The following is a 22,354-nucleotide window of genomic DNA, read 5'->3' as shown; positions in this document are numbered from 1 at the left end:
TATTAAAGGGTCGCGGCATTAGGAAGGTTGAGAACCGCTGATCTAGATGGAGTGCTCGTTTCTGGCTAAGTGGGCTGTAGAAAAGCCTGCAATGTGTTTCATTCATAGCCCTTCCTTGGTTGTCTTGAGTGTTAGGGGACAGGTAAGTGTTCTTGTCTCCAGTCTGTAAACTGGGACACCAGGGCCAAAGGCAGGTGTTTTGCCCACGGTCACATGGCCAAGTCGGAGGCAGGAAGGAGCATCCCGACTCCATGGCCGGAGCCCCCCCTCAATTCGCCACTCACGCTGGTTCCATGTTCCTTGGAGTGGCCTGTTTCACACGGCGAGGCTTACAGTTCAGATCAGCCCCTGCTGAAGGGTGTCTGGTGATGACTTTCACTTCTTGTCACCTTTGTCAGCAGAATAGAGGAGTGGATTCCCAGACATTCTCACAAAGGAAAAGTGTCGGCCTTGATATTTTCTAGAAAGCTCCATGTAGTCCCTTTGGCCAAAAAGGAATGGAAATAGAGAGGCTGTCAGGATCAGCAATGAAAATCCTAAGGAAACAAGAAACTCACATAGCCTTGTACGACTTTTTTCTAGGCCGCTACATTCGCACCAACCTGAACATGCCTCATAGCTTACCTCAGCGGAGCGGTGGTTTCCGGGATTACGAGAAAGATGCTCCAATCACTGTGTTTGGGTGTATGCAAGCAAGACTAGTGGGTGAGTATCCTGGAGTAATTGCACAGCTGGCTTGGCCACATGTTCAGGATTCTGGTTCCAGTGGGCATGCCAGGACACTTCCTGGGAGATTCTATAACTTTTCTACAGATAGTAAATTTCCTCAAGGAATTTCTTCTTTTTTTAAAATATATTTTTATTGATTTTAGAGAGGAAAGGAGAGGGAGAGAGAGATAGAGACATCAATAATGAGAGAGACTCATTGATCAGCTGCCTCCTGCATGGCCCCCACTGTGGATCGAGCCCACAACCCAGGCATGTGTCCTTGACCAGAATCGAACCCGGGACACTTCAGTCTGCTCTATCCACTGAACCACACCAGCTAGCGCTCCTCAAGGAATTTCTTATGTAACCATTAAGTTTAGGGCACTGCACTGGCACCGGGCACTTTACCGAAGTGAACAAGGTGTGATTCCTATTGAGGGTGTATGGACCAGTGATGGGCAAGGTCATGCCTGGTGTGGCAGAGAGGCCAGCTTCTAGCACAAGGGTGAGGAGCAGGGAACCTTGGGGGAGGGGGGCTGGAAGTACAGCGGCCAGTTGATCCTTTGAAGATGCTCAGTTCCTTGCAGAGAGCCTGCCACACAGAGACAGCAGCCTTGTCCTAGCCAGTGACCTCACTTGTGCTGATGCTCACTCTTTGTGCAAGGTAGTGCCAGGTGCTGAGGGTCCAAGCAGGAGTCCCCACCCTCAGGGAAACACTTGTAAGTACATAAATGCCTCACAATGTAGCATCCAAAAATAAAACGGTGTGCACAGAATTATGGGAGCACGGGGGAGGCGGGGGACCCAAGATGGCAGTGGAGTAGGTGCAAGTTACACTCACCTCCTCCCAGGATCAAACTGGAATCACAACTAAATTGTAGAACAATAAAGCTGAATGACCAACTGAAGACAAGTTGAATAGAAGTCTTATAACCAAGGACTTACAGAAGAAGCCGCATTGACACGGTAGGAAGGGCAGAGACAGGCAAAGGGCTGGCCCTGCTCCCAGAGGGCGCCTATCCCAGCTGCACAGGCAGCCCGGCTCCCCAGCCCAGAGCACCAGAGCTGGGAAGAGGAGCCCACATAATACCTGGCTGTAAAAATCACCAAGGATTCTGTCTGCTAAGAAGAGGCAGGAGTCTCCTAAGAAACCCAGGTGCCCTCTTAAAGGGCCAAACACACAAAATATCATTTGCAGCCAGTTACCCTGGGCTCCCACAGAAGAAGGCGGCTTGGAGCAAATATGGAATCATGTGGCTGCCAAGAGAGAGCTGAAGGGACAGCTACCAGGGTCCATGTGCTGAGTTCCTCTCCAACACTGCGCACAAACACCATCATTCCTGGATTGATGCTCTCCATAGAGCATCACCCTGGGAATGCAATAGTCCCGCCCTCCTGACTCCCCATTGCCTGGCCCTACCAAGCTCATGCCAGCCGAGGCCTCAGTGCACACTCCTTGGATGGCTCTGAGGGTCCGCACAGCTCGGGGGGAGACTGAGGCCTGTGGCTCTATGGCATGGGCCATTTTTCCCTCACACACACCCTGGCACCACCATTCCTGTGCAGGGCCTCCCTTCACATGGCCAAATCCTGGTTTCTTTGGGCCTGAGGAACTCTGCTGGCCTCACCCTCCATCCCTGAGAATACACCCCCAAAGAAGGTCAGCAAGCACACAGCAGGTGGCAGCTAGCTTTGGTGAACCCTCAAACTTTTGCTGAGTGGCTTCTGACGCAGCACTAATGTGCACTTGAACCTATATCAGCCTGATGAGCAGCTCTTGCATTGATCTGTTGACTCACTGAGAACCTACCTCATGCAAATCTCGTATCACCAGAAACTCGTTCAGTTCCTGAGCCTAACAGCAAGCAGCAGGCTAAGGCAGGTGGAGGAAAGTCTTGGGTTGCCTTGGGCCTTTGACTAACCTGTCCCCAGGGCTTGGCAGAAGACGGTCTTGGGCCACAGCTTTGCTGATTCCACACTCACCCAGGCACAATAGAGACAACCACAAAACATGGATCGCTTTGTAGCTCCTCACAGGCAGCCCAGGGCCAGTCACAGGCAGCTTCTGACATTGACCTGCACTGGAGACTCTCCCAAGAGGCCCCAGAACCAACACACCCTTCGGGATTCAGACCACGTCAAAGCACAACCCAAATAGCTCCACAAGCCACACACCCAAAGGCACCAGACCCCATGGACCAGACCCCATGGAGGCAAATCCCACTTCAAGTGGTCAGCCTCCACGCAGCAGTTAGTACAGTGTGGTTGGGGTCAGTTCTCACAGGCAGCCACCCTGAGGTGGCCAAAAACAATAGACTCAACTACAACAGCAGGGCTCACATAATCCACACAAGGGACATTCCTGGACTGAGCCCCATAGAACCTACTACCTAGACTGGGAGACATAGCAGATCTACCCAATACACAGAAACAAATGCAGAGAGGCACTCAAAATGGGGAGACACCTAGACTGGGAGACATAGCAGATCTACCCAATACAAAGAAACAAATACAGAGAGGCACTCAAAATGGGGAGACAAAGAAGCATACCCCAATTAAAGAACAGGAGAAATCCACAGGAAAAAAAAATGAATTAGAGACAACCTACCAGAAACAGAGTTCAAAACACTGGTCATAAGGATGCTCAAGGAACTTGGGGGGAAATGGATTAACTTAATGAGAACTATAACAAGTACATAGTAAGCATAAAAAACATGAAAAAGAACCAGTCAGAAATGAAGAATAAAATATCTGAAATGAAGAATATACCAGAAGGAATGAACAACAGGTTAGATGAAGTGGGGATCTGCTCAGCAATTTCAAAGACAAGGTAGCAGAAAACACCCCAATGAGAGCAGCAAAATCAAAAAGGAATTTTAAAAAATGAGGATAGCTTAAGGGACCTCTGGGACAACATGAGCATCTGCATTGTAGGGGTACCATCAGGAGAAAGAGATAGCAAGCGATTGAGAACTTCCTTGAAAAATGACTGAAAATTTCCCTCCTGGTGAAGGAAAAAAAGACACAAGTTCAGGAAGCGCAGAGAGTCCCAAACAAGATGAACCTAGAGGCCCACACCAAGACACATCATAATTAAAATGCCAAAGGTTAAAGAGATAATTTTAAAAGCAGCAAGAGAAAACGTTAGTTACCTACAAGGGAGCTCTCATGAGACTATGAGCTGATTTCTCAACAGAAAATTTGCACAAAGTATTTGAAGTGATAAAAAGCAAGGACCTATATACAACCAAGAGTTCTTTACCTAACAAGGCTCCCATTTAAAACTGAACGAGAAAAAAAGAGCTTCCCAGACAAGAAAAGGTAACAGAGTTCATCACCACCAAACCACTATTACAAGCAATGTTAAAGGGACTTCTTTAAGAAGAAAGAAAAAACAGAGGAACATACATATCTATCCTATATAATAAAAGGGTAATATGCAAGTTGACCCTAAGGGCAGAATGACCAGTTGCTATGCTGTGCACTGACCACCAAGGGGCAGATGCTCAATGTAGAAGCTGCCCCCTGGTGGTCAATATGCTCCCACAGGGAGAGATCCATTCAGCCACAAGCCGGGCTGACGCTGCAAGCGCAGTGTCGGTGCGGGAGTTGGACGTCCCCCAAGGGCTCCCTGGCTGCCAGAGGGATGTTTGACTGCCAGCTTAGGCCCAATCTCCTGGGGAGCAGGCCTAAGCTGGGAGGTGGACATCTCCCGAGGGCTCCTGGACTGCGAGAGGGTGCAGGCCAGGCTGAGGGACCCCCCCTCTCTGAGTGCACAAATTTTCATGCACCAGGCCTCTACTATATAATAATAGAAGTGTAATATGCTCATTAGACAAGACATCCTTCCACATGCTCAATGCAGGAGCTGCCCCCTGGTGGTCAGCGTGCTCCCACAGTGGGAGTGCCGCTCAGCTGATTGACCCATCCTGGCAGCCCACCAGCCCAGTGGCAGCCATTTACTCCCTCAGTAGTCCTGCAGGTCCAATCTCTGGAGAACGAGCCAGGCCCCAACAGACCAGCACCACCAGACCAGCACCACCAGACCAGCACCACCAGACCAGCACCACCAGACTGGCACTGCCGGACTGGTACCGCCAGCATGATCCCAACAGCACCACTGGCCTCCTGGAAGTTGGCTTGGGCACCATGGCTGCTTCCCCTCCCTAGACGCTCTGCAAGGAAGAAACAATATAAAAGTGGCTGCCAGGTGGCTCCTGACAACTGGCACGAACATCAGCGGAATGGATCCGGATCCCGGGCCAGCAAGGGCATCCCACCTACTGCCAGGATGGCCAATCGCCTCCCAGGCCCCGGGCCCCAGCCCCCGCAAGACGGGCACCAGATGCAGGGCTCATGGCTGGCTGGCAAGCGCTGCTGCGGCGGTGCAAGCCTCTCCCAATCAGGACTGACTGGGTGTGAGCTCCTGGCAGGCAGGAGCGGCAGGTGGCGTTGGACAGCCGGTTTTGGCCCAATCCCCGTGGGCCACACCAAGGGACCCCACCAGTGTGCGAGTTCGTGCACCGGGCCTCTAGTGAATAATAAAATGGCAATAAATACATACCTATCAACAGTCACTTAAAATGTAAATAGATTTAATGCTTCAATCAAAAGATACAGGCAGCTAAATGGATAAGAAAACAAGATATGTATATGCTGTCCAAAAGAGACCCACTTCAGATTGAAAATAAATTTGGCAAAATAGCAGGATTCAAAATCAATATTCAGAACTCGGTTTCATTTTTATACACTAATAATAAACTCTCAGAAAGGAAAACTAAGATAATAATCGCATTTACAATGGCCTCATACAAACAAACTACCTAGGAATAAATTTAACCAAGGAGTTAAAGACTTATACTCAGAATTTTATAAGACTGAAGAAAGAAATTGAAGAAGATATAAATGGAAGTATATACCATGCTCATGGATAGGAAAAATTAACATAATTTAAATGTCCTTGCTACCCAGAGCAATCTATAGATTCAATGCAATTTCTATCAAAATATCAATGGCATTTTTCCCAGAACTAGAACAAATAATCAAAAAAATTATGTGGAACCACAGAAGACCCCAACTAGCCACAGCAATCTTGAGAAAGAGGCACAAACTTGGAGGTATCACACTACATAATACTAGTCTATAGTAATCAAAACAGCATAGTGTTGGCATAAAGACAGACATATATATATATATATATATCAATGAACCACAGAGAATGCAGAACCCAGAAATAAACCCATACCTTTGTGTTCAATTAATATTTGACAAAGGAGGCTAGAACATGCAAATGAGTTAAGATGGTCAATAAGTGGCTTTGGGAAAATTGGACAGATACATAAAAAATAAAATGAAACTAGACCATCTTCTTACCCTATATGCAAGAATAAACTCAAAATGGCTACCATAAAAGTTTTAGAAGAACTGCCATAAAGGGAACTATCAGAAAGGGAAACTAAGGAAGTAGAATCTCTGATATTTCTCTTAGCAATATATTTTTCTGATATGTCTCCTTGGGCAAGAGAAGCAAAAGAAAAAAAATAAACAAATGGTACTACATCAAACCAAAAAGTTTTCGCACAGCAAAGGAAACCATCAACAAAACAAAAAGACAACTGCTCTAACCATTTTTGGATAGAGCGTCGGCCTGCGGACTGAAAGGTCCCAGGTTCGATTCCGGTCAAGGGCATGTACCTTGGTTGCGGGCACATCCCCAGCAGGAGGTGTGCAGGAGGCAGCTGATCAATGTTTCTCTCTCATCATCAATGTTTCTAACTCTCTATCCCTCTCCCTTCCTCTCTGTAAAAAACCAATAAAATATATTTAAAACAAAACAAACAAACAAACAAAACACACAAAAAGACAACCTACTTAATGGGAAAAGATATTTGCCAGTGATACATCAGGTAAGGGGTTAATATACCAAAATTTATAAAGAATTCATACAACTCAACACTGAAAAAGAAAACCTGATTAAAAAATGGGCAGAGCTATATAATCCATCTCCTGGAAGCCATCAGGAGCCAGGTCTTTGAGCATGAGTCATACCCTTTCCCATGACTCTGGCATGGGGCCATTTCCATAATAAATCCTTACTTTCTTGGCTGCAAAAAAAAAAAAGGGCAGAGGATGCCCTGACCTGGTTGTTCAGTTGGTTGGAGTGTTATCCCAGACTCCATAAGGTTGCAGGTTTGATCCCTCATCTGGTCTTGTATGGGTGGCAACCAATTGATGTTTCTCTCTCACATTGATGTTTCCCTCTTTCTCTCTCTTCCTCTCTCTCTAAAATCAATAAAAACATATCCTCAGGTGAGGATAAAAAAATAAATAATGGCCTGGGACCTGAATAGACACTTCTAAAAAGAGGACATGCAGATGCCCAATAGACATATGAAAAGATGCTCAATGTCACTCATCAGAGAAATGCAAATTAAAACTCATACCCTTTCCCATGACTCTGGCATGGGGCCATTTCCATAATAAATCCTTACTTTCTTGGCTGCAAAAAAAAAAAAGGGCAGAGGATGCCCTGACCTGGTTGTTCAGTTGGTTGGAGTGTTATCCCAGACTCCATAAGGTTGCAGGTTTGATCCCTCATCTGGTCTTGTATGGGTGGCAACCAATTGATGTTTCTCTCTCACATTGATGTTTCCCTCTTTCTCTCTCTTCCTCTCTCTCTAAAATCAATAAAAACATATCCTCAGGTGAGGATAAAAAAATAAATAATGGCCTGGGACCTGAATAGACACTTCTAAAAAGAGGACATGCAGATGCCCAATAGACATATGAAAAGATGCTCAATGTCACTCATCAGAGAAATGCAAATTAAAACCAAAATGGCTATCATCAATAAATCAACAAACAACAAGAGTTGGTGAGGATGTGGAGAAAAGGGAACCCTCATGCACTGTTGGTGGGAATGAAGATTGGTGCAGCCACTTTGGAAAACAGTATGAAGTTACCTCAAAAAATTAAAAATGAAACTGCTCTATGACCTAACAATTCCACTTCTGGGCATATATAAAAAAACAAAACAAAAAAACCCCCCAAAAAACCCAAAACACTAATTTAAAAGAATATAAACACCACTGTGTTCATTGCAGCATTATTTACAATAGCCAAGATATGGAAGCAACCCAGCATCCATCAAAGGACAAGTGGCTAAAGAAGAGGTGGTACATATATATAAGGTAATATGACTCGGCCATAAAGAAAAAAAGGAATCTCACCATTTGGATCTAGAGGGTATGCTAAGTGAATGCAAATTAAAACCAAAATGGCTATCATCAATAAATCAACAAACAACAAGAGTTGGTGAGGATGTGGAGAAAAGGGAACCCTCATGCACTTGGGATGGGAATGAAGATTGGTGCAGCCACTTTGGAAAACAGTATGAAGTTACCTCAAAAAATTAAAAATGAAACTGCTCTATGACCTAACAATTCCACTTCTGGGCATATATAAAAAAACAAAACAAAAAAACCCCCCAAAAAACCCAAAACACTAATTTAAAAGAATATAAACACCACTGTGTTCATTGCAGCATTATTTACAATAGCCAAGATATGGAAGCAACCCAGCATCCATCAAAGGACAAGTGGCTAAAGAAGAGGTGGTACATATATATAAGGTAATATGACTCGGCCATAAAGAAAAAAAGGAATCTCACCATTTGGATCTAGAGGGTATTATGCTAAGTGAAAAAGTCAGTCAGAAAAAGACAAATACAGAACAGGATAAATGAACAAACAATATAGAAACAGATTCATAGATACGGAGAACAGATTGCTAGTTGTCAGGGAAGAGGTAGGTTGAGAGGACTGAGTAGAAAGGTGAAGGATGTGGGGTTAGCCATGACCAGCATGGCTAGAGAGTGAATGAGACCTGAGTAGGGGTGATTGGGGATTGAGAAAAAGAAAGAGACAGACACAGAGACAGTAAGCAAAGCTGGGACCAGGTGGGACACTGTTCTCAGATAGAGAGACAGTGACTCAGAGCTAGTGCAGCGCATTTATTATATACAGCTTGATACCAGGAAGTTTTACTAGAGTTTAAGACAAAGGAAATTATGTGAAATCATGCTTTAAAGATCAGGCTGCATTCTTCATTCTTGTGGCTTCTCATAATTGTCAGGCCTGGCTGGACCCAGATAATTGCATCTGCCTCAGTGCCTGAGTGAACCAGATAATGGCACCCACCCCCTGGTGCCTGAGCTAAAGGTCAGGACTGACAACATTCCTGCCTTTGGCGAGGTATGTTTCCAGGACATGGCTCTGCCTTTGCTGCTAGATTCAGCTGACAACCTTTGCTCAGGTGCTCTCCCAGGCACTCTCTACAGAAGGGATTAAGAAGTACAAATTGGTAGTTACAAAGCAGTTGTGGGGATGTATATTACTGCACAGGGAATACAGTCAATAATCTATATAAAAAAGCCTAAGCGACCATCCGACCGGTAGCTATGATGCAAAGTGACCACTAGGGGGCAGACACTCAACACAGGAACTGCCAAGCTGCGGTGACTTGGCAGTTGGGGTTCTCGGGTGACACACCTGGAACCAGAGAGGAAGGAGCCCGATTCCAGGGTGCATCACCCAAGAACCGCCCTCTTGCAATCTGGGACCCCTTGGGGGATGTCAGAGAACTGGATTTGGCCCGATCCTCACAGGCCAGGCTGAGGGACCCCACTTTCCAGAGGGGCCCCACTCACTCCGCAGATGCCCTTTGAGCCCCAGTGTCGCCCCAGGTGCGGCTGGCCGGAGAGGGACTATGGGAGGCTGGCTCCAGGGCATGCCCAGCCCTCTTTGGGACCAGGTGGGACACTGTTCTCAGATAGAGAGACAGTGACTCAGAGCTAGTGCAGCGCATTTATTATATACAGCTTGATACCAGGAAGTTTTACTAGAGTTTAAGACAAAGGAAATTATGTGAAATCATGCTTTAAAGATCAGGCTGCATTCTTCATTCTTGTGGCTTCGTGCACTGGGCCTCTAGTATTGTAATAACTATGTAATAACTAAAATGTCAGGAGGGGCGTCTTGCAAATATGACTGTCTAACCACTATGCTGTACACCTGAAACTAATACAAAATAACATTGAATGGAAACTGTCGTTGAAAAACAAAATTTAAAAAGACTACATTGATGTCAACCTTCTAATCAAAAGAAAAAGAATTATGAGGGCAAAAAGGGGGGAAGAGAGGTAAGCTGCAATCAGAGTCAAAGCCAGCTGGATAGAGAAGGAGAAGGAGGGAGGGAAGGGCATCCCCATGGGAAGAGCAACAGGAAGTCAGAGACACGAGCAGCAGCATGGAGTGTGGAGGGATAGGCTGTCTGGGTTTTAGAGCGTAGATTGTGGGCAGGGCAGCAGAGGAGGCTGGATGATGAATAAAGACCAGTCCGGGGAAGACCTTGACCAAATCATGCTTTAAAGATCAGGCTGCATTCTTCATTCTTGTGGCTTCTCATAATTGTCAGGCCTGGACCCAGATAATTGCATCTGCCTTGGCGCCTGAGTGAACCAGATAATGGCACCCACCCCCTGGTGCCTGAGCTAAAGGTCAGGACTGACAACATTCCTGCCTTTGGCGAGGTATGTTTCCAGGACATGGCTCTGCCTTCGCTGCTAGATTCAGCTGACAACCTTTGCTCAGGTGCTCTCCCAGGCACTCTCTACAGAAGGGATGAAGAAGTACAAATTGGTAGTTACAAAGCAGTTGTGAGGATGTATATTACTGCACAGGGAATATAGTCAATAATCTATATAAAAAAAGCCTAAGCAACCATCCGACCGGTAGCTGTGATGCAAAGTGACCAACAGGGGGCAGACACTAAACACAGGAACTGCCGAGCTGCGGTGACTTGGCAGCTATGGTTCTCGGCGGGGAAGACCTTGACCACTGTGAGGGAGTTTGGACTTTATCCAGTGGAGGGAAGCAGTGGGTTCCAGGAGACAGTGTTGAAGTATTGGGTGTTGAGATTTACCTCCGGTGTCCAAGAATATGGCCAAGAATATGTTTAACATAAAATTAAATCAAGACCCGATTTTGAGAATATAAAACCTCCTACTTTTAAGACAAACTTGAAATCAGAGCATTATCATGCTTCTAGATCTCCTAGATGGATACTTTGTCACTTGGTAGCACCAGAGAGAAGGAAAGAAAAAGACAAAAAGGAGTCTTTTGGCTTCTTTGCCTAGAAATAAATCTCTCTCTAGCAAAGGATTTGTTGGAAACAAACAAAATAAAAAGGCAGAAACTGCTGGCTGTAAGTAATCCCTCCCAGAAAAGGAGAGGTCAGCAGGTCCCCTGCCCCTTGCCCACATGGAGGCTGAGTCCATCAGATTGATTCTCCTTTGGTTTTCTTTGCAGGTGAAGCCTTATTGGAAAGTAACACCATAATCGACCATGTCTATTGTTCCCCATCCCTGCGCTGTGTTCAGACTGCACACAACATCTTGAAAGGTAAGACTTGGTAAAGGTCAACTAGTCCCCATCCCTCTGTCTCCAGGCAGATTCCTAGACTCATGGGATATTAGCCACGTCAAAGCTTCAACTTTGGAATTCTTAGCGATGATTCTTTTGGAAGATGTCTCTATAAAAGTCCCCAAACCATGTGCTGCCAGCATAAAGTGTGATGTAAGGATGGATACAAGTAATTTTTTTGAAAATGTTTGTCTTGGGTGAACGGCAGGCATGTAAAGTATTGTCGTCTGGCAATTGCTTAGAGCCTGCAGCGCCCTGAACGGGGCCACTCCCCCACGGAGCTATTCCTCCTGCTCCCAGGAGCAATGCTCCTGGTGCCTGCAAACCTCAGTCATCTGGTTTCTTCACTGGCATGTAAAAGCACCATTGCTATACAGGTGCTCAGCGTTCACCCTGAAATCCTAGGAGCTTGAGTTCCAGGGATGGCCATTCTCATTTCACTGGAAAGAAAACTAGAAGAAACCACGTGGGGCTGTTTACTTACACCAAACAAAGGAACGAGCCAGAAATAGCTGCGCCTACAAGTAATTTACAGTGTATTAGACTCCTACTCATTAGTCTTAAGTAAACCAAACTTGGCTTAAGGCAATATAAAGAGAGTTAATAGGGGCCAATTCCCACTCTGAGGGTAATTACACAAGCAATAAAACACGAACTTGTGTGCTGGCATTGTGAATATTCAACATTGGATACTCTGATAGAGAAAGTGAATTTACATGATATTCAAATAAAGTGAAAGCTACTGTAGGCTAGTGGATGCTAAGAGAATCTCTGAAGTTTCTTCATAAGACAGTGTGGGCACTTACTTATGAAAAGGAATCGTAGTAGTCACAGAACTGTGTAAGTTATGGGGATAATGACTTGTGTTTTTTTCTAAACCACATGCCACTTCAAACTAGCATACGTCCATTCTGGTGGAGTGGCCCAGTATTCAACTCATACATTTGTAACTCCAGAAATTAACCACCTGGTCCAAACCCACATGCGTCCACTTTATTTTGCTCTATAATAGTATCTGGTTGAAAAGAGAATGGAAGGTTGACCAGAATTTTTATAACAATTTGTCCCCCCTTTGCTTTTTCTCTGAGAACATAGTGGCATTTCCTTCACCTTCATTTTATTTTACCTCAAGGTTTACAACAAGAAAATCACTTGAAGATCCGTGTGGAGCCTGGCTTATTTGAGTGGACAAAGTGGGTCGCTGGGAACACGTTACCTGCCTGGATACCTCCGTCAGAGCTGGCTGCAGCCAACCTGAGTGTTGATACAACCTACAGGTAACGCCGACGCTGCTGCTTCCTGAGCCCACCGTGCAAGTCCTTTCTACAGCAGCCGGCTCCTCAGGGAGATGAAGGACCGGACAGAGCCCACAGGCAGTTACCCACGTTGCTGGCGGCCAGGCTGTGATATCAAACACCCAAACTGGAGGAAGCCAGAGCCCTCCTGTATTCAGCTTCCTTTAGATTATATCCCCCCATGCACAGTGGATTTTCCTGACTGTATTCTACCTCTTTCAGGGAATAATAAAACCAGTTTGTGTCCCAGGGCCAGGCACCAGCCAATGAGGAGACAGTTCCAGAAGCTTGTTGGGAGATAAGGGAAGTGACCATGTCTTAAGTTGTCAAATTTAATTTTTCAAAACAGTTTTTATTGATTTGAGAGAGAGGAAGAGAAACATGTGAGAGAAACATCGATCAGTTGCCTCCCGCAAGTACCCTGACCAGGAACAGAACCCGCCACCTTTTGGTGTGTCAGACAACCAACTGGGCCACACCGGCCAGGGCTCAAAGCATTTTTAATTCCCTTTATCATTTATTATTGCCATCATCCCAGAATAAAGACAAGCCACTTTTATATATAAGAGAATGCAGTGGCTTTGCCTAAAGTTGTATGTCTAGTGGGAACGTATCAGTAATAATCACAACAACTAGCCTTTATTGATCATTCTCTGCACGGGAAGGACTGTGTAAGCTCCTTTACAGTCTTCTCGTCCTCAGGCCTTGGCTTTTCTCCATTTAACCCAGTGGTTCTCAACCTTCTGGCCCTTTACATACAGTTCCTCATGTTGTGCTTTTAAATACAGTTCCTCATGTTGTGACCCAACCATAAAATTATTTTCGTTGCTACTTCATAACTGTAATGTTGCTACTGTTATGAATCGTAATGTAAATATTTGATATGCAGGATGGTCTTAGGCGACCCCTGTGAAAGGGTCATTCGACCGCCAAAGGGGTTGCCACCCACAGGTTGAGAACCGCTGATTTAACCAAACTGTGCTGAGATTAAAAGTAAGTGTTTGTACATTGATCACAAGTGAATAACCCAGATGTAAACAATTCAGAATTAACCAATAATGATATAGTTACATTAACTCTCAGAAATTCACTCAGACATTTGCAAAATGTCTTTGAGGAGGGACACATACATAGTCACTACTGTTATGGTGGGAAATTAAGTTCATACTTCATAGGGCAGAATTTAGAACAAGTGACCAATATAAGCAGAGATTTCTTCCCTGTGATATCCTTTGACCTTGCATTTCAAATACCTACCCAAACCACAAATTAAGCCATATGAGTTTCTGGCTAAGGTAGGATAAAACATCTTTTTTCCCCATGCTCATGTTCCTGCTCTGCAAATAAGATCTCATAGAACCCCATAAATAATTAATGTGCCTACTTCTTGCTTAGAGGAATTCGCATTCCTTAAAAATCAAATCAAATCAATCAGATCCCTTACTAATATCCTTCAAATTTTGTCCTGTCCACACTATGGCCACTGGTTTTTTATTCTTTGAGGAAAACAGCAATAAGCTGTTGTCTCATGCCAACAGTCATCATCTTTCTGGCCCGGAAAGAGGGTGAATTGCTGCCAACGTTGGTAAAACAATTTCCTCGCCCACCACCCAGCACCTCTGAGGTCCACTTAGGCCACCTCTGTTCTCAGCTTTCCCTTAAGTGAGTCCTGCAGCTCTTCCCAAGCTTCTTTACAGATATCTCCAGGATCATTCTATCTGCGAGTCTGAATGCATGCAGACACCCCCAGGCACACAGACCTCACAGCCCATTAGTAGTACAAGCCGAATGATGACTGCCAGGAACCCGGGAGTCAGAACAGGGTCTTTATTCCAGATTTTCTCTTCCTCTACAGAAAATGAAAATTCAATCATTTTGTGTTTAAGAGGGGAAAAAGGTTCAGCCTCTAATTTTATAAATCAATTGTGAAAGTCAATAATTTATCACATGCTTTAGCATGTGAGAGTTACCACCTCGGGTTAAATTTTCTCTGAAATTAGTTATGCAAAGGATTGGGCCTTTAGAAGCAAGCAGTGGTACAGATGATTGAAGAAACATAGTGATAGGCAAGGACTGACAGCGTGTTACAGGTAAAGCAGGTACTGTTTGAAGAGCCCTGTCACCTTAGAGCAGGATGAGGCAGGGCTGGGAGGCAGGTTAAGGGAAACTAGCCAGGCTGGTCACTGATCTCCAGCGTCACATCACCTCCAGGCAGCAGACCTCACCTGGGCGCGGGGGCAGAAAGCATCTCCAGTCTTAGGGAGCTGGACCCAGAGGAGCAAGGCAGACAAAATATATACAGCAGTGGATGGAGCTTCAGAATAAGGTCTTGACTGGGTGTGTTAGGAAATAGTGGGGGGGTGGGGACCATGGATCCAGAGTGTTATAGGGGCGATGACTCAAACTTTGTTGTGGGGCTCAAGGCAGAAGCCTCGCCCAAGCAAGGTGAGGAGGCGAGCGTTTGTTGGAGAGAATCATGTTCCAGGGATGGTGCCTGAGCACCCAGAGCTCCGGGTTCCAGGTCTCGTTGGTGGTTGGCGGTCACCTGACACTGAGTATATGTGTCCTGCAGGTGTGGCTAGAGCATGACACATGCTGCTGACAGGGTGGGAAATCTTTGACTGTCCCATGCCCATCAGGACTGGTGGCTCAAACATGGAGGCCCTTCATAGGTCCGACTTCAAGTCAAGAAATGCCAAAGGCAAGAGCTGGCCAGGAGGAACTGGATCCCAGCAGCCACTTGCTCTTTACTTACAATGTGGTTTCACTCTTTAAATGACTGTCTGGACCATACAAAGAGGCCTTTTCTCCTGGGGGAAGGGAAGTGCAAGACCAGGACTTGATGAGCGGTTGGGGTGGTGAGAAAGAGTTTGCTCCAGAGCAATGAGGTGCATCCTAATGAGTGGTCACCATGTCTCTCCCCAGCCCTCAGGGTGTTTTGAGATTCAGAGGCTATTTCCTAGAAGTATGAGGTCAGGTTCTTTCAAATGGAACAACAGTGTTTCTCTCTGGACAGTAAACCCAAGTGCACAGAGGGGCAGCCTTGAGGAGGACACCATCAAAAATTTATATGGTCCAGAGTGGAGGACAAGGTCACAGGCTTTGATCTCAGGCCCCCGTTCAAACCTAAGCTCTGAAGAGTTGCTAATGGCATAAACATAGGCAAGTCATCTGCAGCCTTTCTGAGGCTCAAAAAATAGAACTATAGATTAATATTCCTGATGAATATAGATTTAAAAATTCTGAACAAAATATTAACAAACCAAATTCAACAGCATATTAAAAGGATCCTACATTACCACCAAGTGGGATTTATCCCTGTGAGGCAAGGGTGGTTCAGCACACAAACTCAATTAACATGATACACAGACACCCCTTTAGTTGGGTAAAAGATAAGTGTGACTTTATCATCTCAATAGATTCAGGGGGGGAAATTAGACAAAATACACCATCTTTTCATGATAAAAATACTCAACAAATTTGGTATAAAAGAAACATAACAGTATAAAGGCCACATATGACAAGCCCACAGCTAACATCAGACCCAATGGTGAAAGGTTGAAAGCTTTTTTTCCAATATTAAGAACAAGATAAGGATGCCAACTTTTCCCACTATGATTATAATACTGGAAGTCCTAGCCAGAGAAATCAGGCAAGAAAAAGAAATAAAAGTCATCCCAATTGAAAAGGAAGAAGAAAAATTGTCTTTGTTAGAAAATGATAGGATATATTGAAAATCCTAGAGATCCTCATAAAGCTGTCAGAACTAATCAACAAATTCAGTAAAGTTGCAGGATACAAAATCAACTTACAGAAATCAATTTTTTTAAGTACTAACAATGACACATCTGAAAATAAAATAAAATAGGCCCATCACAATAGCATCAACAATATAATACTTAGGAATTAATTTAACAAATGAGGTAAAATATCTGTACACTGGAAACTACAAGACTTTGATGAAAGAAACTGAAGACACAAATATACCCCATGCTCATCAATTGAAAGAGTTAATCTTGTTAAACTCTCCATACCACCCAAAGGCATCTATAGATTAAATGCAATCCCTATAAAAATTCCAATGATGTTTTTCACACAAATACTGTATAGAGAGAACCCTAAAGATTTCATCACAAAAAAAAAATCCTAAAATGTATATGGAATCACAAAAGGAGCATCACACTTCTGATTTCAAAGTATACTACAAAGCTATACTAATAAAAACAGTATACTACTGGCATAAAAACAGACACATAACCCCATGGGACAGACTTCAAAGCCCAGATAGGGAGAGATAGGTTTTTATTAATTCTTGCTGGCTGCAAGCCACTCTGCTGATGTAAGGGTCCGGTCCGTCCTTTGTTCTTCCTAGCACAGTGGTTCTCAACCTTCCGAATGCCGCGACCCTTTAATACAGTTCCTCATGTTGTGGTGACCCCCAACCATGAAATTATTTTCGTTGCTACTTCATAACTATAATTTTGCTACTGTTATGAATCGTAATGTAAATATCTGATATGCAGGATGTATTTTCATTGTTACAAATTGAACATAATTAAAGCATAGTGATTAATCACAAAAACAATATATAATTATATATGTGTTTTCCGATGGTCTTAGGTGACCCCTGTGAAAGGGTCATTCGACCCCCAAAGGGGTCGCGACCCACAGGTTGAGAACCGCTGGTCTAGAGCGAGTAGGGGGACCATTTTAGGGATAGGAGAGATCTGCGCAGTTAGAAGCACTATGACGGTAAACAAATGTGATCTGAAGAGAAATGCTGTAAATTGCCCTGGAGCCAGAGGTCTGTAATGAGCTCCAACAAAGCTTGTACTGTTTGGATGGATAGTCTGCCCCAGGCAGGGGAATGCTAACAATCTACAGGAATGTGGAAGCCTGGCTATATAATTTATTAGTCATTTGGCTGATATGTGAGAGGGGCTATTTTTCTCAGGAAGGCTAGTGGGAGGGTAGGTTATTCTAGAGGCAAGGTGTTTTTTTTGTTTGTTGTCGGTGTGTTTTTTTCCAGTCCTGCCCCTTGCTATGCGTCTGGAGCTTTCTGGTCTGGTGAGTGTTTACATATGTATCTGGCCTATTATCCTTGCTCTGGGGGTCAGAGGGACGATGAGGGCTGGGCACAAAAGGAGGTTGTGATGGTGTTTAGGGGTGGTATTTTCTGAGTACAAGTGGGGCTTGTAACCTGGTGGAGACAAACTGTTTTAGACATTTTAGTGTTACTGGGGTAAAAGTTAGAGCAGTAAGAGTTATGACAAATGGTCTGGTGGAAGGAAAGAGACATTAGTTTGGAGGGTTGTAGTCTAATATACCAAAATGAGTTTTATTCTTAAATTATTTATTTTTAAGTGTCCTTGGTTTAGGGAAGATAGGATTTACTAGGTGGCTATGGACTGCTGTTTTATTATTTCAGTTTTTCTATTCTGCTTGTCCTGGCTTACTGGTTTGTGTTATTTATATAATTTTTAAATATTCTTCTGTACAAACCTTTTATAATTTTCATAACCATTTTTATAATTTTAATTCACTTTCTTTTTTTTCTTTAAAAATGCATGTCCATGCCTTCTATTATTAAAACCATACAATTTTTTAATCTTAATTTTCCAATGATAATTAAAAGTAAACAGCCAGCATTTCTTAGGTTGACATTTATGAACATTCTCACTTTTAAGAAATATATCTTTAACAAAGCACTAGACACTATATTAACAATTCTAAATTTACTTTGTAGATTTCCTGTAATAAAAGCTAAAATCAGGCGAATTTAAAACTTGTTGGAATATTTAGATGTCTAGCAATGTTTCAAAGTTTTAGAGTTGCCAAAGACTTTGGAAAATTATGTATAGGCAATGAGGCTGGAGAAAAGGCAGGGTGAGAAGGGAGTAGGCCTATCAGTCTGTTCCCAAGCCTCTCGCTGCTTGGATTTAAAACTATCACATTTTCCCTTAGAGATAACATGCTAAGGTTTGGGTGATAATGAGTTCAGCTTCTGATAATAGCCGGACTGTTAAGTAAGCATTTGTAGTTTTGTAATAAAAGTTGTTCTTCTTTGGAAAAAAGGGTGTGTGTAAGAAGGTGCTGAGGTCGGAGAAGTTTTCAGAGCATTAAAAGGGTGAGAATGCTGGCCTAGGGATCTAAAGGCTCAGTGAGGAGTCCTTCGCCATGTCATGTTATGGAGGAGCTTTGTAAGAAAACTGAAGTTGGGAACTCAGAGGTGAGAGTACCTAGTGAGCCCGAGAAAGGAGAGTATTTCTTGTTTAGAGGAGGGGAGAGTGATGGAGGAGATAAGGCATTTACAGTCTAAGGAGTGGCATGGCTTTGTGGGGTGAGAGTGAAACTGAAGTAGGTGAATGTTGTTTGGGACAACTGGGCTTTATGAGGGATGGCTGTACCGTTCCAGTCAGGCAAGAAGAGTGGATAAGGGTTATTTAGTAAAATGTAGTGTAGAGGTGAGGTGGCTACTGACTATGAGACTAATCTGTCCACCCCCATAATAGAGACTGAGGAGGGGACAAGGGTCCCAGGGAATTCGGGGAGGGCAGAATAAGTGGCCCCAGTGTTGATTAAAAAGGAGATTGGCTTACCTGCCACCACAGTCATTACCCGAGGCTCTGCCCTGGTGATGTAAGTCTGTGGGGCCCTGTCTGTGGGCAGCTTCAGTCTTTGGTGGCCAATCCCAGGAGGTCTGGGAGCTCCAAACTGGATCCAGAGGGCGGCCGTGCTGAGGTCCGACCTGGAGGGGCCAGACTACAGCCTGATTTCCAGTGGCCTTCCCTCCCGCACCTTGGGCAGGGCCCAGGCGGGGGTCTCGGGTTTGGGCAGGACTTGGCTCGTGTCCTCTTGTTGCATTTGAAGCAGGGCCCGGAGGAAGCTTAGCCCCTGACTTACCTGCAGTTGGAGGACCGGCACTTCGTTTGGGGTCGTGAGAGCAGTGGCTAGGAGCTGAAAGGCCTTCGTCTGGGCTTCAGCCTTAGCCTGATCTCATCTTTGTTTTTAGGTTTGGGTCTCCTTGTCTCTATTATTAAAGACCTTAAAGGTCATGTTTAAAAGGTCTCATTGGGGGGTTTGTCCCCTCTGGGCTTGTAAGGTCAAAATTGATGTATTTTTCTATGGCCTGTGTAAGGCGAGAGAGGAAGACTGCGGATTTTCATGTCTTTCCTGGGTGACCTCTGCTAATCCTATATAATAAAAGGCCAGACCATAAGCGTAATGACTGGAATGACCGCTCAACCAGTCGCTATGATGTGGGGGGCAGGCGAGGGGAACCAGCTGGCTTGCGGCTGTGGCGGTGGGGCGGACGAGGGCCTGTGAGGGGAACCGGGTAGCTGGCTTGCAGTGGCAGGGTGGGACAAGGGCCTGCGAGGGGAACTGGCTGGCTTGTGGCGGTGGTGGCAGGTGGGACGAGGTCCTGCAAGGGGAACCAGCTGGCTGGCAGCAGCAGTGGTGGCCAGGGACTGGCGAGCGGGCGGAAAACGGCCCTGATCGCAGGCTAGGCCTAGGGACCCTAACCACTGGGCCCCTAGTTTTTAAAATAATTAACTGCTTTGTGGGCTGCTTCCTCAGTCCTTCTTGGCAGAGAACCATGTGGTCTTGAGACCTGCCACCTTCCTGCCCTTCCTGATAGATTTACAGTGGGTCCCTGTCAGGGACAGCATCCGCTCTGACTGGGAGGGCAGGGGCCTGCCGGTGGAGGGTATTCACATGGCTGTGGGCATGAAGCCAGATTTGGTGCTGGCGATTTCCTGAAAGGGGCACTTTCAGGCTAGTGCCGGAGTGGGGGGAGGAAGAGAGCCAAAAACTGCTCTGGAGCGGGTGTGAGACCGGGTGGTGGGATCCGCTGGGTAGGGGGGCGGGCTCTCAGGCTGCTGAGACAGAGAGGCTGGGGGGCGGGGGGATGGTCGGCGAGATCAAAAGTAGTGAAGGAGGAGGAGGATTTGAGATCCTCTGGCTTAGAGTGAAGAAGGAAACTCTGTGAGGGAGAGCAGCTGTGACAGAGAGAAGGACGTGTCCTGAGTATGAAAAAAGCCTGGATATACAGCAGTGGTTCTCAACCTTCCTAACGCCGCTACCCTTTAATACAGTTCCTCATGTTGTGGTGACCCCCAATTTCATTGTTACAAATTGAACATAATTAAAGCATAGTGATTAATCACAAAACAATATGTAATTATATATGTGTTTTCCGATGGTCTTAGGCGACCCCTGTGAATGGGTCGTTCGACCCCCAAAGGGGTCGAGACCCACATGTTGAGAACCTCTGATGTACAGGATCTCAGACCGCTTACCCTGCCTGTGGCCCAACTCCTTACAGCAGAGTATGACTTGGCCTTAAAATAAAAAGCATGAAATCTTACCATTTGTTACATCATAGATGGACACAGAGAGTATTATGTTAAGTAAAGTAAGCCAGTCAGAAAAAAGACAAATACCACGTAATTTCACCTACATGTGAAATCTGAAGAACAGAATAAATGAACAAACAAAACTGAAACAGACTCATGGACACAGAGACCACGATGGTTGCCAGAGGGGAGATGGATTGGGGGCCTGGGTGAGAGGTGAAGGGATCAGGAAGTACAAATTGGTATTTACAGAGCAGCCCTGGGGGTATAAGACAGCACAGGGAATATAGTCAACAACACATAATAGCTACGTACGGTGCCAGGAGGGTCCAGGAAATATCGGGCAGCCACTTTGTAAAATATGTGATTGTCTAACCACTACGCTGTACACCTGAAACTCATACAAAATAATACTATAAATGTAAACTGTCATTGAAAAATGAAATTTAGGTTTAAAAATGACGGGAGGACTGAATAGGTATTTTTTCAAAGAAGACATACAAATGGCCCACAAGTACATGACAAGATGCTTAACATCACTCATCAATGAAATGAAAATCAAAGCCACAATGAGTTATCACCTCACACCTATTCCAATGCTTATCATCAGAATGCAAAAGCTACCTGCTCTTGGCAAGAATGTGAAGGAAAGGGAACCTTTTATAGGGTGGTACCTGGGTTGGCCTATGGACAGCAGAATGGAGATTTCTGAAGAAATTAAAAATAGGCTACGGTATGGCCCAACAATCCTCCTCTGGTTTGTAGCCAAAGGAAAGGAAAACAGGATCTCAGAGACATCTAAACACATCACTTATGTGGAATCTACAGAAACCAAACTCAGAGAAACAGACGCTAGAGCAGTGGTTACCAGGCCTGGAGGGAAACGGGAGATGTTGGTCAAAGGGTACAAACTCCCAGTTACAAGATAAATATGTTCCGGGGATCTAATGTATATAACTGTAATGTGCTTATAGTTAATAATAATTATTTTGTACTTTAAAGCTGCTGAGAGAGTACGTCTTAATTATTCCGTCTACGAAAACAGAAATGGTAGTTATGTTACATGATGGATATGTTAGATAGGGCTACGGTGCTAATCATTTTGCAATACATGTGTATTACATCACCATGTCATACACCAAACATTACACCGTGTTATATGTCAGTTATATCCCAAGAAAGCTGGAACAACATTTTAAGAAATAAAACCTATCCTTGCGGGTTATTGTTTGTAAGGCCACTAAAAAGGGGCATAGGAAATATCTGGTGCTCTGAATAGGTAATGAGATCTAACCTCCACTTTGCTTCCTCTTGGCTGTGTGACCTGGGACTGATAGTCAATAAAACTGGCCAAGCTGCTTATTAATCACTAGAGGCCCAGTGCACAAAAATTTGTGCACTACGGGTGCGGGGGTGCATCCCTCAGCCTGACCTGTGCCCTTTCACAGTCTGGGACCCCTCGGGAGATAGCCACCTGCTGGCTTAGGCCCGCTCCCTGGGTGGCAGATGGCAG

General features: G+C 44.9%; 1 protein-coding gene across 1 annotated transcript in view; it reads left to right on the top strand.

Moving 5' to 3' along the window:
* Positions 1-22,354, top strand: part of UBASH3B (ubiquitin associated and SH3 domain containing B) — a 37,283-nt gene that overhangs the window by 10,038 nt on the left and 4,891 nt on the right. Inside the window, exons 9-11 of the mRNA XM_014543241.1 lie at positions 583-705; positions 11,076-11,168; positions 12,322-12,466. Coding sequence (XP_014398727.1) covers positions 583-705; positions 11,076-11,168; positions 12,322-12,466 — 361 coding nt within the window. The remainder of the gene's footprint in view (positions 1-582; positions 706-11,075; positions 11,169-12,321; positions 12,467-22,354) is intronic.

This window comes from Myotis brandtii, unplaced genomic scaffold (assembly GCF_000412655.1).
Source record: "Myotis brandtii unplaced genomic scaffold, ASM41265v1 scaffold1089, whole genome shotgun sequence".
Classification (NCBI taxonomy): domain Eukaryota; kingdom Metazoa; phylum Chordata; class Mammalia; order Chiroptera; family Vespertilionidae; genus Myotis; species Myotis brandtii.
This window is presented reverse-complemented; position numbering and strand designations above follow the sequence as displayed.